The sequence below is a fragment of the Amphichorda felina genome (assembly GCF_050947745.1).
Source record: "Amphichorda felina strain 45539 chromosome Unknown scaffold_2, whole genome shotgun sequence".
NCBI classification, from domain to species: Eukaryota; Fungi; Ascomycota; class Sordariomycetes; order Hypocreales; family Bionectriaceae; genus Amphichorda; species Amphichorda felina.
In genome coordinates, this window is record NW_028145048.1 from 275,035 (window position 1) to 289,531 (window position 14,497).

The 14,497-nt window shown below is 49.7% G+C and overlaps 2 protein-coding genes across 2 annotated transcripts; one reads left to right on the plus strand and one right to left on the minus strand.

The window, feature by feature from the left end:
* Window positions 1–2,278: 2,278 nt before the first annotated feature.
* Window positions 2,279–2,733, plus strand: ACO1O0_001642 (uncharacterized protein; the record flags this gene model as incomplete). Its single annotated transcript, XM_083191125.1, has 2 exons — window positions 2,279–2,457; window positions 2,523–2,733. 2 exons carry the CDS (start codon window positions 2,279–2,281, stop codon window positions 2,731–2,733), a joined length of 390 nt encoding a protein of 129 aa, XP_083052339.1.
* Window positions 2,734–12,746: 10,013 nt separating this feature from the next.
* On the minus strand, window positions 12,747–14,060 carry LDB19_1 (Endocytosis regulator; the record flags this gene model as incomplete). Its single annotated transcript, XM_083191126.1, has 1 exon — window positions 12,747–14,060. The coding sequence occupies one exon, from the start codon at window positions 14,058–14,060 to the stop codon at window positions 12,747–12,749; it is 1,314 nt and encodes a 437-aa protein (XP_083052340.1).
* Window positions 14,061–14,497: the final 437 nt, after the last annotated feature.

Sequence of the window (14,497 nt, forward strand, 5' to 3'; positions counted from 1 at the left end):
ACCCAGGCGCTTCCTCCCGGCCCAACTCAATAGAAGTAGGCACAAACCTGACCGACAAAAGAGAATTCCCAAAACCGATTCATCATATAAGATTGCGACTATTAACCCCATATATAGCTAATAGTGCCCAAAACAGTCGCAAGTTCGTGTAACAGTTTGCTGCTGCCTTTGCGTTCGTTTGCCTGATCCCTCGCAATGAGCGCATTCACAGTTCCTCGTACCCCAATAATCTGCAGCCCTATTGCAATCATAAGTATGCCTCGTCGAGGTGCATTCAATTCCACTGCTGTTGCACATTTAGCAATCAACCTCTACGTCAACCGCCTCTGTCACAGTGTAGGAACCAGTTCCGTCGCAATATTAGCAAGATGGGTCGGCTCGCCATTCACCTCCAGACCTTCCGCTAGAGCCGAAATACGATGGCATGGTAAGAGTCTGCTTTGCCTTCACGTAACTGCAAGTATTAGCGTGTGTATCCTATGAATCGTCAGGGATAGATTTGAGAGGAGGTAGAGCTAATCGCAGGGTGACTAAGAATTTGAGTCGACTTTGGCGACGTAAGTAATGCGAAGAGCAATGGTATTTAAGGTTTTGAAGGTAGGGTAGTGGTTCTATGATTTAAACCGAGGGAGGCTGCTACTAGGGGTGTCTAATTACGTACTTTGTGCCAGCAATTGACCCCAGATGGTTGTCGAGGATTTCCCGGAACTACAGATACAGATGTGAAAAACCTCCGAGGGTTCTAACTACTGGGCTGTGTGGAATGATGGCTTTATGTTACTGAGCATGTACGAGGCTATGCTGGTGATGCTTGACAATGATGGAAAAAGAGCTAGTTTTGTACAAACCGTATTAGTGGCTTCTTAGTACTAGAGCCGGTGTGCTTTTATGGGCTTGATTAATTTCCTGACGTCACCCAGCAGCTACCCCTGAAGGCGGCTGACCGCTTGTGTGGGCCAGCTTGCGCAGCGTTCGGTCGTATTTCAATGCCGAGGGCGGCCGCTCCCCACGCGAAAGCACGTTCCGCTGCTATTAGCCGTCGGCACGGCATTGAAACTTCGAGATCAAGCTTTTGTCAGACGGTGGTGTTCCAAGTGCCCAGCCGCCACGCCGTCTTGTGTCTTTCACGATGGATGGTTGATGAGACCGCAGAAGCTCGACGCGGCTCTTGGCAGAGGCCATCATCTGTAGCGCCTTTAATACGAGCCAAACGAGTTGGTTGGAGGCCGAAGCCGAATGGTTTGCGTGGCGGGGAGTACGGTGCTCGGAGTGGGGGTGATTGCGGCGTAGGGCCTACGAGCACCCTCTGCTCCGGCCCCGATCGATCGTCAGGCACTAGGGTGTAACCACTATGCCGTATGACGTAGTGATGGGCGGCATTAAGATATGCAATTTGGTAGTTAGCAACTTGGTCAGGTCTTATAAAGTCGTTCAATGATCCCAGAGATCCACTATTAGGATCTAAATTCTATTCTAATTCCTTGGTTCGGCCACTACCGAATAAGGCTACCCCATGAAGATCTAATCCTTCGCCCAGCCACGTTGACCGACTTTATTCTCTCTACAACCCATACTTGGTAAGGATCTCAAATGTTAGTTCCTAGATAGATTATGTTTATCGTAATCGGCTCGCCGGCGATAGAAAAAACATTATTGATTGCGAGATAAGAAGATTATAAGAGGGTCTAACAAGGATGTTATCCAATCGGTACTTGCTGTGCCTATGAGATTGAACGTGACAGTAGGGTTTTTTTTATGAAATTACAACCTGCACCAGGCCAGCTAATGGTATCCACCAAGATATCTGGGCCAAGGTCTCAATCAGGATAAGATCCAGACTTCCAGGGAGGAGTTGGAGGATCCAAAGAGGGGTTTCGAGATATTACTCCAGAGTTGGCTCCGGCCCCGCAGTCAGCATCTGCCCCTTTGGGAACTTACCGCAAGGTATATACTTACACGAGACGGTTAGACGGCATCAAAAACTGGAGAACAGAGCCTGCAAAGCCGGAATCTACCCTTGAGATCCTTATGGGCTATATCAGGCCGGAGGAGGAGGCTGCTACGCCGCAACAGATAAGCACCAAAGTTCTTGGGTACCCACCAAGGGGGAGGATGATATCCAAGTTTGTTGAGTGACCACAAATCATGAAAAGTATAAAGTGCTAGGACGACGCCTGGTTTAACCCATCTCTTCGCTTCATTCTCGCAGCAAACGAAAAAGACTATCACAACTGCCTACCCAAACTTCTACGCCCTTTCTTCTTACTATTCAGCAACCATGCGCTTCACTCCCATTCTTGCGGCCGCCGCTTTCTTTGGCATCACACTGGCCGATCCTTCGTACTCTTGCAAAGGACAAGCTGTATGCGGCTCACAGCTGCACCTCAAGAAGTGGTGCGACATAGCCGTCAACGATAAACTCACCCGTAACGACGATATCAACTACGGATCCCCCGAGTACGTATTTCAAGAATTTACTATATTGAACGAAATAAGAAACACATCACTAAATATGAATACAGGAGCTCCCTCCCCGATACTGGCGTGTGCTATGGAGCGGCGTTTGGAAATGGTTGCGGCGTCTTCATCCGCGGACCCTCGCACTGCAAGTTTAGTGGAAACAAGATGTGGCATGACTACCAGGAGATTCGCGACTCGGGTTGCGGAATCTGCGGCTTTAAGAAGTATGACGACGGTTGCGAGATGGTCATTGACCAGGTTTCCGGCTGCTGAGTAAAGACCCCCCCCCCCCCGGCTCTGGTTATGTCATGGGCAAACAAGATAGCCCAAGCATTACTCGCCATGTGAGTAGCAGATAGTTATAATGGAGGATGAAGCCACTGTGGTTCTTGTCAGATTAATACAGTCAATTTGGGCACCTAACACTAAACTTTACCGGTTAAATATCTATGTGGATGAGAAATGGAATATCGTACAATTAATGACCTGGAATGGGTCTACCACAAACCAGTCCAAATGCAGTTCCCGCTACACGGGCTCACATTGCAAGCTGTTGATTTTGTTGCTGAAATGCACGATGGCTTCATGTATCTATACGTCGCTACAATTAATGTATGATACTACGAAATTTGCAGGCTGCTGCTCGAGCACGAGGCAAAGGCCGTGACAGAGGTCAAGGCGAGTATATATCGAGTGCAAAAAGAATGATCGAATGGAGTTTTTGAGAGTGGGTCAATATAATTAAGTAGGCATAACTACAGCATGTTTGCACAAGAAGAATCCGCCTGGTGGTATTATGGCTCATTTCCTCATCCAGCTAGTGGTGGAATTCCGTTAGCTCGTGTCCTCCGCCGTGAATACTCAACCTCGAACATACGCCCCCATAACGTCGACGTTGGTTGCCGTGGGCTGTCCGACAAAGGGTAAATAAATAAAACGAATGAGTTCTCTACAATCAGTAGTTTGGTTCAATTAACGTCCTCCTCTTTTCAAAAATTGATCATACTCCATTCCGAGCCGTAATATCACAAGGTAGCTGCTACCTCTGGGGATAAGCGTTGATACCAACAAATTAAATACAACGCTGACGATCAAAGACGTAAACCGTCTGATGAGTCAAGAGCTGATCCTGCGAACCGTCTTCCTGTGCGGGCACCTACTGGACGAGGTCACGCTCCTCATCAAATGGAACGACTGCGGCCGCTGCGGGCTAGTCACCGCGCCGCCGAGCTTCTTGGGTCAGGCAACGAGGAGATGCTAGGATTGCAGGAATTGACTCCATTGGTAGATGGGATGAAGGCAGGCTAATTGACGCCAAAAATTGCAGTGTACACCGGCCTGGTAAAACTCGGGTTCTCTAATGCGTACATACTAGGTACTCCATAGCTGCACTATTGCCACTATGTAGTAGCAGCTGGTACGTCTAGCCAATATGCCACATCACACATACACCCAGCAGACGGCCCCACCCGGATCCGAGTCTCGGGGCCAAGTCCGGTCCAGGTCCGGAAGCCAGCGACACTTGAAATTACCAGGTAGAAAACCAAACATAATCTATATTAGCAAGGGCTATTAAAAATTTGAAACTAATATCTTAGTACTTATCCGTCTTACTGATTGACGGAATAGAGTTTATAACCTCGAGAAACATCTTAAGCGTATCCTCGGTAAAGAACAATACCCGTTCTTTACGCCCCCCCAATAATATTAATCACGCAGGGGAATATATCCTTCTTATACTAGTTGCGCCGTATATTTATGGTGAGGGCTAGTGTTTTATAGTTTATTTGCCTCCCTAATATCCTTCTTTCTTCCTGCTTGCCTGCTTGCCTGCTTGCCTGCTTGCCTGCTTGCCTGCTTGCCTGCTTGCCTGCTTGCCTGCTATTGTTTATATAACAATAGTCCTTGATCCTAAGAGCTTTATTACTCGAAATCCTGTCATTATCCATTTTCGAAGCATACGTAGAGTCACTTGATATGTCAGATAATATTTTGTAAGCGTAGTTTGCTACCAACAAGGGATTTTGATTACACCTCCCTTCGGACTTGAACTGCCTCAAGCAGCACAAACGCAGGGCTGAGGAAAAGCCCAATCGCAATCTCTCTCTCCCAGTATCAGCGCGTGACATTCCAGTATGTCAGACGACATACCAGCTCAAGTGTATACGGTACCAAGCCGATGGTAAATTGGGCGATGTGAACTGACAGCGTCTATCCCCACCATGACGCTGGCTGACCCTTGGGACCACCGTCATACCCTGATGCGAACAAAGGCTGTTTCAGGCTCGGAAACTACATATTAATTGAAGCAATTAGCGAGATCAAATAGTATTTAAGACGCACGTTTACCTGGGATAGTTGTCTCAACCTTTTACCCTTCATCAAACCAACCCAGCCATAAGTTTACAACGCCATTCTAGGAATCTCAGTCAGTCTTCCTTCATTCGATCAAGCCTCTCGTCTCGGGTGCTAACCGCTCTAAAGAACTTATCCTAACCCGAAATGTGTGAATACGAGAAGAACGTTTTCCTCTGTGGGTGCGTGAGCACCCCTAAGAAAACGAATCACTGCCCTGCAAATCACCCTGCTACAGACGCGAACACCACTCCACAGACGGTTACTGAACCCTGTGGAGCCCCTAGATGCACCACTCCACCTCCTTAAATGGAAGGCGAAGATGTTATTAAGTCCCATTGTTATGAGAGCCGGCTCTCGAAGATAGAACGGAGGTCTGCGCGCAATGTACCTATCCTACAGTCTTTACATCTAGATAATCAGAGTCCTGTTAACTCTATTCAATTTGTTGAACCAACACTGTTACTATAGTACACCGTGGACACTTACGGGCCTATAATGTTAAATAGGGTACAGAAGGGATGAACCGATGTTCACTATACGATTGAAATACAGAAGTTGCGGTAGAGATAATCTGAGCTAGCAAATGCATTACGGCGCCATACTTGTCCGTCTTACATACATACGGGAGTTACCAATGTTCTCATCAGCGGGAAATTCTAGCTCTTTATAGAATTCTTGAAGCCACTTCTTTACCCGGGGTCCCTCGGGGTTACATGGCAATCTAAACATTGTTAGTCAAGAAACATGGCGAATAGGGGCGTTGGAATCCTACAAAGGCGGTTTTACGGTGTGATCGTATGCCTCTTCCCATACTATCAATGCCGGCTTCGCAAGGTCATAGATGATTTCCTTAACAGGACAGCCCGAGTCGATTGACACAAGCACAGATTCATCATCAACCTCCACGAAGCCCATGGGATCGTCCAGAACGGTAAAGCCGGACTCACTCAGAGCGGCCTTGTCAACAGCAGTGTACCCTGGGTCCTGTACAAAGCACGGTATCTGCGCCTTTTGTCCCCCTGACTCACTTAGAATATCCCTTAGGGTCAGGAGTAGTGCGTGCTGCGTTGCAGACCGAACAGTCTGTTTGTCCTGGGGATCCTGGGCTACAAAGGAGCCACAGGCAAGTCCAATGACCCTGGTGATGTTCTTCGGTGCCGTGTTCATTGCCAGCGTCTCTCTCAACTTCCTACATGGCTCACTAGCCTCCCAGGTCTGTCGACTATGGTTCAAGATGGTTTCCGCCTCTTGTCGAGAAAGGGATATGTCGGGTTCGCTGCTCCGCACGGCTACCCGGTGCATTATTTGCAGATTGCAGTAGGCCATGTTTGGGTATCTGGCTGAGAACCTGGCTAGATGTTCGGGGCTATAGTATGAAAGTGAGGCTGACTGGCTGGGCTATCATCAGAATAAGCGATAGTGGGCGGCGGGTGTAACAAGCACCTACATAACAGTCTCCTGGCCGAGTCTGGGCATTCGGGAAATTCCTCCGATGTCGACCTCGAACTCGACGGAGACTCCATCGAGGCCGATGACGGGGACCCGGCGGGCTGTCCTAGCCCTAGAGGCCTCAGCAAACTCATGTCCGAGGCGGCGGAGCTGCTGCTTGTTGAAAAGAGGTTTTTCATTGTCGTAGAGCGACTGGACGTGTGCAGCAGCCTGCTGTAAGTCTTCATGAGAAATGAGCGCGCCATTTCTCGTCGCCTGGGCATGTTCGGGCCATGCCATCCGCCAATGCGCCATTATCACTTGTGCAGTCATGCGCTATCACGTCCCTCGACTTGTAGAGAAGAGACCAGCGTCGGATGCGTCAATGGACACGCATGCGCATATTACGAGAATCCCGTCCTTTACCCCGCTCACGTGTTCAATGTTTTGTGTGGTCCATGTTCCAAGCTCCCAACCAACATGGAACATGTAATCCTGATTATTCATTGTACAAGTACCTGAATACATCCAGTATGAAACGTGCAAGTGATTGTGTTTGAACTTTTGGACAAAACTATGACACAGCTGCTAATATTATTGATGGTTTTATAAACTGATTCGCTTTAATATATAAAATATATTTTCGTCAGATAATTAATTCTCTGTATATACTATATATACTATTATTCTAATAATACCTATAGAGAAGAATAGATTCGAAAGTATATTATATAATTTCCCTATATAGCCTCCTTATAAATCTAAGAAAGGAAAGTACTTAGGACCTTAGGCGTTGGATGATTTTTTTATCTTAGAGGTAGATATTAATAAAGAGAAATAAGCCGGAAGGCTTAAAGGGAGTAGCTAGACCTATTACTTCATTATATCAAGGGCCGCAGAGGTCTTCGACGTAGAGGCTGAAGGCGCCCGATCATCGACCAAATAGCCCAAGTCCATATCTGCATTGACAGCATACCCGTCATCCAGGGACTCCTCGGAGATGCGCCAGGTAGCTCCCAGGAAGCCTTCCTAGACGCCCACTAGATCATAGCGACAACCGCAGTCTAGATCTACTGGGCTCCGGGATATCAAGGAATAGTCGGAAATGAACAAGCTGACCGACTAGCGCCGAGCTCCTGGCAGACCCTCAGAAACAAGCCACCCTAGCAGGCGTAAGCAGACTACGGAAGTCTAATATCAGAGACTAACACATAGAGTGGTGGCAGGCAAAGCTACCAAGTATCAAGAGATACGGAGAGATCGGTCTAACGACGGCCTCACTGTCCTACCCAGAAGAACTCAACCTCCCACTCCCAGTCCTACATAACCTGCTCGCAGCAAGGTCAGGCTACGGCAGCTTCCACTGTTACCACCGTAACTTTAACCACGACGATAATGACCCTTGCTCCTGCCGAGGGCTCCGGACCTCAGAACACCTTGTCTTCTACTATAGACAATACAGGGCCAAGGTCCAAACCCCAGGCCACACAGACAACTAGACAGACCGGGCACGAGTCGAATGGAGGAGCCAACGGATACGGCTAGGATACCTATTTCCCTTTGTAAGGCACGATTCGCGGGATATTCTCCTAGACAGCCTACGAGATAATCTCCCGCGCGCCACATACCCCGTGGGAGGTCCGGGGAGCCTTGCGCCCCCTTGGTGTTACATATACTACTACTACTACTACTACTACTACTACTACTACTACTACTACTACAAGTCTTGCTAAACTTTGGTATCCCTTGCCAAATCCTCGTTGGCCAGAGCTTTAACATGGTGATGGAGATACCCACGCCCAGTTTTTGCCGTCTGGCTGCGCTTTGCCGGAACCAAACTCGGATCTGAGTTAGATTGAGTGGGTAGATTGTGCGATCCTAAGGGTACATTCTTGCTCCGACTAGCGCCCTTGGTGGCCTATAGGAGACTGACGTAGAGGGAGCCGTAACGGAATCACCACGACTTACCGATCACATATTTGATATGACCTTTGGTGTGAGTATTGTAGACATGGACAAGATTAAGTTCTCTAAGCTATGGATGCAACTGATGCTCGTCTTTAATGAACGGACGTCCAAGTAGCTTGAATCAGGTGCAAGTTATACGGTGCAGAAGGGCCTCCAAGTACGAGACCGAGCCTTTATATGTAGTGTTTCTTGCAGCGTAGTGTCATTGAGTCGGTCTGCTCCTCGTCTGGGCTGCATTTGGCAATGGGCCCGGTCAGATTTTGCTTCTAGTAATGGCCTGCTTCTTGTTAGGTGAGTCCAAGATCCCCCACCTTATCGGAGGAGTCTCAAATTGTCATACGTTTTTCACTTCGGGCGACGAGGCGGCTAATTTCACCGGCAATCGAAACCATGGGGCTATCACTCATCAGGTGATTGCTATAACGGCAACTTGTGCTGGTATCGGCATAGCGGGAGCATATGTCGATAGCAAACGAATTGTAACCCCAGAAGTCAATTTTGTGATGAGGTGAGCGGTAGCATCTCGCTGCCCTTAGCAATGTCCATCAATCAGAGTGTGCGAAGGATTCTTGTATGGGCCTGAACTCGATGGCCGAGGGTGACTAGAACTGTCCTGCCATGGCCAATCACCCTATCCACACCTCGATCTGCCTCAAGCTCTGCCCGGCTTGACTGAGTGAGCGTTTCTTCAGCGGAACGACCATCGAGCACCATCTGAAGAGCCAGCCCCAAGTCTTAGGCTCGGTAGAAAGTGGGATACCGACTTGCCCACGGGCTTTGTCCGCGTCGTACTGGAGCAGGCACACGCATGAAGTGTACGGCGGCCACGGACCACGGCAGGAAAGCCCAATCTCCAATCTCTACCCTACATCCATCCATATTCTACCCTTGCTAGAATACCCAACCACCCCAATCTAAGCCTAAACTCGATCTCTGATGGTCTCTGGAGACCCTGAGTTGGTCCATCACTAAAGGCATGCCGCCTGTGGTCCATTCTCGCCGAAGCCCTTGCACCCGATTCCAACCCGTTTGTAAATTGCACGCCCCCCTCGTGAAGCTTGCGCGCTTTCCCGTATGATTCACCCATGCTGCATCCACATGCTGCATCCAGTCCTGGCCGCACACTGCTCAAAGTCAGGAACAGGACCATAACCTGCGTTGTGGGACTTCTTGGCGGTTCGGGACCCGCATTAGTCGCAAATCGTGGTGGCCGCGGTGCAACCACCAGAACCTTGAGTAGACTAGGGTCCTGCGACCCCCTAATACATAGCATAGGGCATATCCCTGCGGACATGGGGACTTTTCTTGCCGTGTGTGTGTGGTGGCGCCGTCAGCCCATCGAAAATGGTCGTCCACCCCAGCGGGGTAGAACCGTAGAATGGGGACCATCTGGAGCTTCAAGACGCTGGCCTCCACCCACGTGCCCACAAATCAACATGGGGGATTGAGGGGTTGCAGTTTGATCTGATTGTGCCCGAGGGCGATGCATGCTGCCTGCGACCACCCCATCCTGCATTCGGTGTGCTGAGAGACGCTTGGGTGGCTTGAGGCCGGAAGTCGATTTCAAGCTCCTGTCTGTCGGGGCATTGGGAGCCGTATGTGGGCGACAAGGTGCATCCGTCTCTCGTCCTCTCCCCCTCAAGTCTAAAAGCGCCACATTATCTCTTCTACGGTAGATGGTTAGCTCTCTCCTGCGTTGGTTCTGTCTTGACATCCATGAGCCAACCATGTCATTTCGGGCTATTTGAGAAGTTTGTTGGTCCATCAATGGGACTTTTGCATTGGGTCTGCTTCTGTTGGCTCTGATTTGCCAACCAAGATGGTGATACATATTCGTTTAAGCAATTTGAGTGGTTTGTTGCTCTATCAATGGTCATGTTAGGTTGGCTCTGCCTTTCCAAGTGCGACAGTGATATATGCATGTTCAAGCAACTTGAGTGGTTTCTTCGTCCATCAACGGGTCTTGGTCACGGAGGGTGTACCTCGAATGGTTCCGGGTAGTAGAACGATAGGGCCGCGATTATAGGTCCGACCGCGGTTATTGCCAATGCGAGTTTATCCACCGCGAGAGAATTTCCGGATCCCTGCTCCGGAAACAACTCACCATCCAACATTACACCGGCTCAGAGGCGCTCCAAAGAACGCACTTGCTTCTGCCATTTTGACGAATTTATCGAGATCTCTGCTTATTACGCCGTAGATCGTCGCCATCGGTAAGGGAGCCAGCCTTATCCGATGCCGCGGCGATATCTTGCGGCAGTGATAGAGATAATATAGCGCTTTTTGTCGGCCGTATAAGTAGTTAATATATATATCGTTATGGTTGAATCGCTTATGATAATCGGTAAAGTCCGAATGGCGAGTCCTCGCCGCCAGCAGGTGATGGAGCCTAGATCGAGGGAGCGAAAGCTCTTTTAGGCAGCTGGCCAGGCAGTTTAAATTCAGCGGGCGCAGCAGCTTCCCACCAGGACTTGAAGGCATCCTTTGGTAGCTGTCTCGCGGTTCTTCGCAGGTGAGCTAGTATTAGGAGGGCATCACTGTCCGTCGGAGCCTGAATCGTAGATTGCCTTCTTCTGCAACTTTTTGACGTTGTATTTCCAAGTCTAATCCGATTAGTGAAGCTTTTAAGGTAGTTCGTTGTTTCGCACTTACGTTAATCAATAGGAGACGTAAACCCTTCCGAAGACGTTAATAACTACTTATTATTAGAGACCTTAAGGTTAAATGGTAGATACACTCACTGAAACTATAGAGCTTGGCCATTTATATGACGTATCGGTAGACACAGCCTCAAAAGACTTACCAACGTCTCCTAGTAGCATGCGGTAGGTGTTAACTAAATTTTCGCTCAATCCTTTAGCAAACATCTAAGAAAATATTATGTCTTTGCCGCTTAGAACCTTCCAAGAGTACGGATCATTTATCCGAGAATTTAAGTCGGAAATCAGAGGGGCTGACACGAATGCCTAGCCTGCCATCTAACAAGTTCAGCTACTTAAAGTATATCGTAACTGAAAGTAAAAACAAAATACATATGTGTTTTAATAAGGTCCCGCGGCACTTATTCCGAGCACGCTGGCGATCTACGTTGCTCTGGCGGGTCATGACCACCCTTAGTAACGACCGTCTAGGGATAGCTCATCAATGCTATTGGCCTCTGAAAACAGATTCAAGTAATGTATATCTATATAATAACTCCTAGCTAGACGGCATGTTGTGGATATGGTGATTATCATTCTTGCGCCCCCAGTAACGAAGATCCAGATGCTGATTTGACAACTCCCGTTTATTAGTATTCTCAGAAGATACGCGAAAATACGCACATATAATAATAATAATAATATTACGTGGCCCTCGCCCTAAGACATGCCAGTCTATCCACGGTTCTAAGTGTAGGGGAAAACCTTGGGCCGTCAGCCCTGGACTAAAACCCTCGCTCCAGCGCATCTCCGCGATCAACCACCGATCTCGCTCACCCAGGTAGTGGTATTTATGTCTCCGCGTTCGCCGAGCTTATTCGACAATCGATGCGTACTACTGAATTGAATCGCGACAGTCCGAAGCTCTCTGCGGTTGTCCTTGCCATGATTTTCCTCCACTAGCCGAGGCGGCCCATATTGCTTTTGGCTGTAACCGACCACACTTCTGCTTTGGCGTTATCGCTACCAATCTTGCGGGTCCGAGGTTCTGGGCCGGCGGATTCCTAGCCCGGCAGCGGTAGTAGGTTATAGCAATCCGTATCACCGCCACTTGTTGCGAGTCACCCACAACCAGGATGGATAAAAGGTCCCTCGAAAAGGACTGGCGACCGTAGTGGAATCGAGCTCCGGGCACTGGTGAGTGGGTGAAGGGGAGCCTAGGCATAGTCACAAAATGGACTCAAAATGGACACCAGAGGGGTCCGTATATAAGCTCTAGAGTAGCACCCTCACAGCCTAGCTGAGGGGCCACATGAGAACCATTAACGGACGTTAGATCGGTTGCGATGAAGGTCGCGACGCGTGTATCTTCATCGTGTGGCCCTCGTATGGACTTTGCTTGTCCAATATGCCTCCCACGAATGAATAACTGCTCTGGCTTCGCCTCCCCTTCAAAACAGCAGATATATAGAGGAATTATTTATGAGAAGATTTTATCGACTCGATGGAGAATGTCAAATCGGACAAGTCGAAAGACCAGGTTCTGTACGGCCGGCCTAAGGTCGCAGTCAGTCATCTCTATCCAGCACTCAGCACACCTACCTACGTGATGTGCATATACATTGTCTCCAAGTCGACGTGAGGTGAGCCTAGGGGTAGTTTAAATGGTTTGTCTGTTTATTAAATACGTTCCAAGCCATATGGCATACCCTATCCAAAATGAACCTCTATATAAACCAATTCGCTAACCTTTTATATCCAGAAACAAAGAATACCGTTTCGTTTCCCAGTAATTATACTTCATAAACCTAATTAAATTCTCGGGGTTAATCGTTGCCGACGCAAAAGTAGAATGCTATTCAAGACCCGCTTAAATGATTATAAACTCCCTCTTTACTCGCTTCTCGAAGCCCGCCTTGAAGGCGACTCCGTACTCAACAGCCGCGCATCCAAAAATTCCAAGTCCTCATACTCAATCGGCGGCTCGGGGAGCTGGTACTCCGGCGGACTCGGCGGCACCACCTGGTATATAGGCGGCGCCTCCTCATCCCAGCTGACACCTAGGCCCGGATGCTCTGTGAGGACGATAACAAAATGCATACGCAGAGTCCAGCCTATGCCCGTCCGCGCTGCCTGGTACGGTCTTCCCTCGGGCGCAAACTCCTTAGACATAACCAGCTCGATGAGCAGCGAGTGTGTGATCTCGGTGCCATCGCGCCACTTGCTATCCGCGGCGTACTTAAGCTGGCCCTTGCGGCATCGCTGGTTGACCATGCAGTCGAATTCCATATCCACAGTACCATCCGTGCCGCTGTAGTCTGACTTCCACCCCTCATGCAGGTTCTTCTCGCCTAAGAGGCGCACCTCGGAGCGTGCTATGCCCCTTTTTGGGGACTCGTCGTCGTCGCCAGCCTGTATCTGCTGCGCGCCGGCGCTGTGCTTGTCGCATGCGAGTGCGATGGTCTTGGTGAGTTCCTCGAGCTTCCAGGTGACCTTCTTGAGCCTCCAGATGTCGAGCATCTTCGTCTTCTCGTTGAGGTTTATGAGCCCGTCGAGTTTCAGGGTAGCCTTATTAGGACCGGTGGGGTGGATAACGGTATCGTAGTAGATGCTGCCTTTGATGTTAGTAGGCGGGAAGAGGCGGACCGAGTGGTAGGGTACCTCGGACCTGGGTAAGGCGCGCTTAACAGAGAGGGTACGCTCGAACTTGATGATATTGGGGCTGGTTGGGGTAGGAAGGGTAAGCGGGGCGACGGTAGCCTCGGCCTTGAACTCGTAGGCGATAGATATGAGAGACGAGCTTATGGAGTCTGGGAGGTGGCCGTCGAGGAGAGTAGAGAAGGGGAAGAGATGGCGTCCACGGTAGAGGTTAGTCGGGTAAGCGAGGAATATCCAGGTCTGGAGCTCGGTGTACTGGTTTGCGCACTCGGGGCAGTGGTTCTGGTGGGGGCGCTTATGGGTGACGTGGATATTTAGAGCTGCGTTAAAGGAGTCGAGCTCGACTATGTCCTCCTTGACCTCGAGGATCATGGTGCCGGAGACGAGGGCACCGGTGCTCTCGTTGGCGGTGCCGTGGAAGATGATAGGGGGACTCTCAATGTTCCAGCTGAGGGAGACGGCGGAGGGGTGTGAGTCCTGCTTGCCGAAGGGGACGGAGAGGCGGCGATGAGACTTGAGAGCGTCGGCGAGGTCGGGCATTAAAGGCATAGTGGTGGTGGCGGTGGTGGTCGGAGTCCTCGGTGTCAGAGACGTCGGGGCTCGTATGGCGCGAGCGGTTGACAGTAGCCTTCTTGATACGGGCAATGTTGCCCGAAGTGTTGTGGAAGAAGCTCGTCACGCGGCCAGGCATGGTGACGGAACGGGGGTCTTCGCCGAGTCGAGCAATTTGGGAGAAGAGTAGGAGAGGAGGGGAGCTAGTTTTCAATCCCCGGTTGTAAGTGACAGCCCCGGTCGTGTGACTTCCAGGAGCCGTCAACTGCAGGGCAGATGAAGACTGGTTGGTGGCTGCGTGGGTGTTAAAGATCGAGAATTCCTGGGTAGAGTAGGGAGTGCAGTGGTCGCAACTAATAATCCAATCGCTTTATAAGATAACGGAGGCGCGATGATTTGTTTGGGGGGAAGGGGGGGGTGTGTGTTCGGGATGA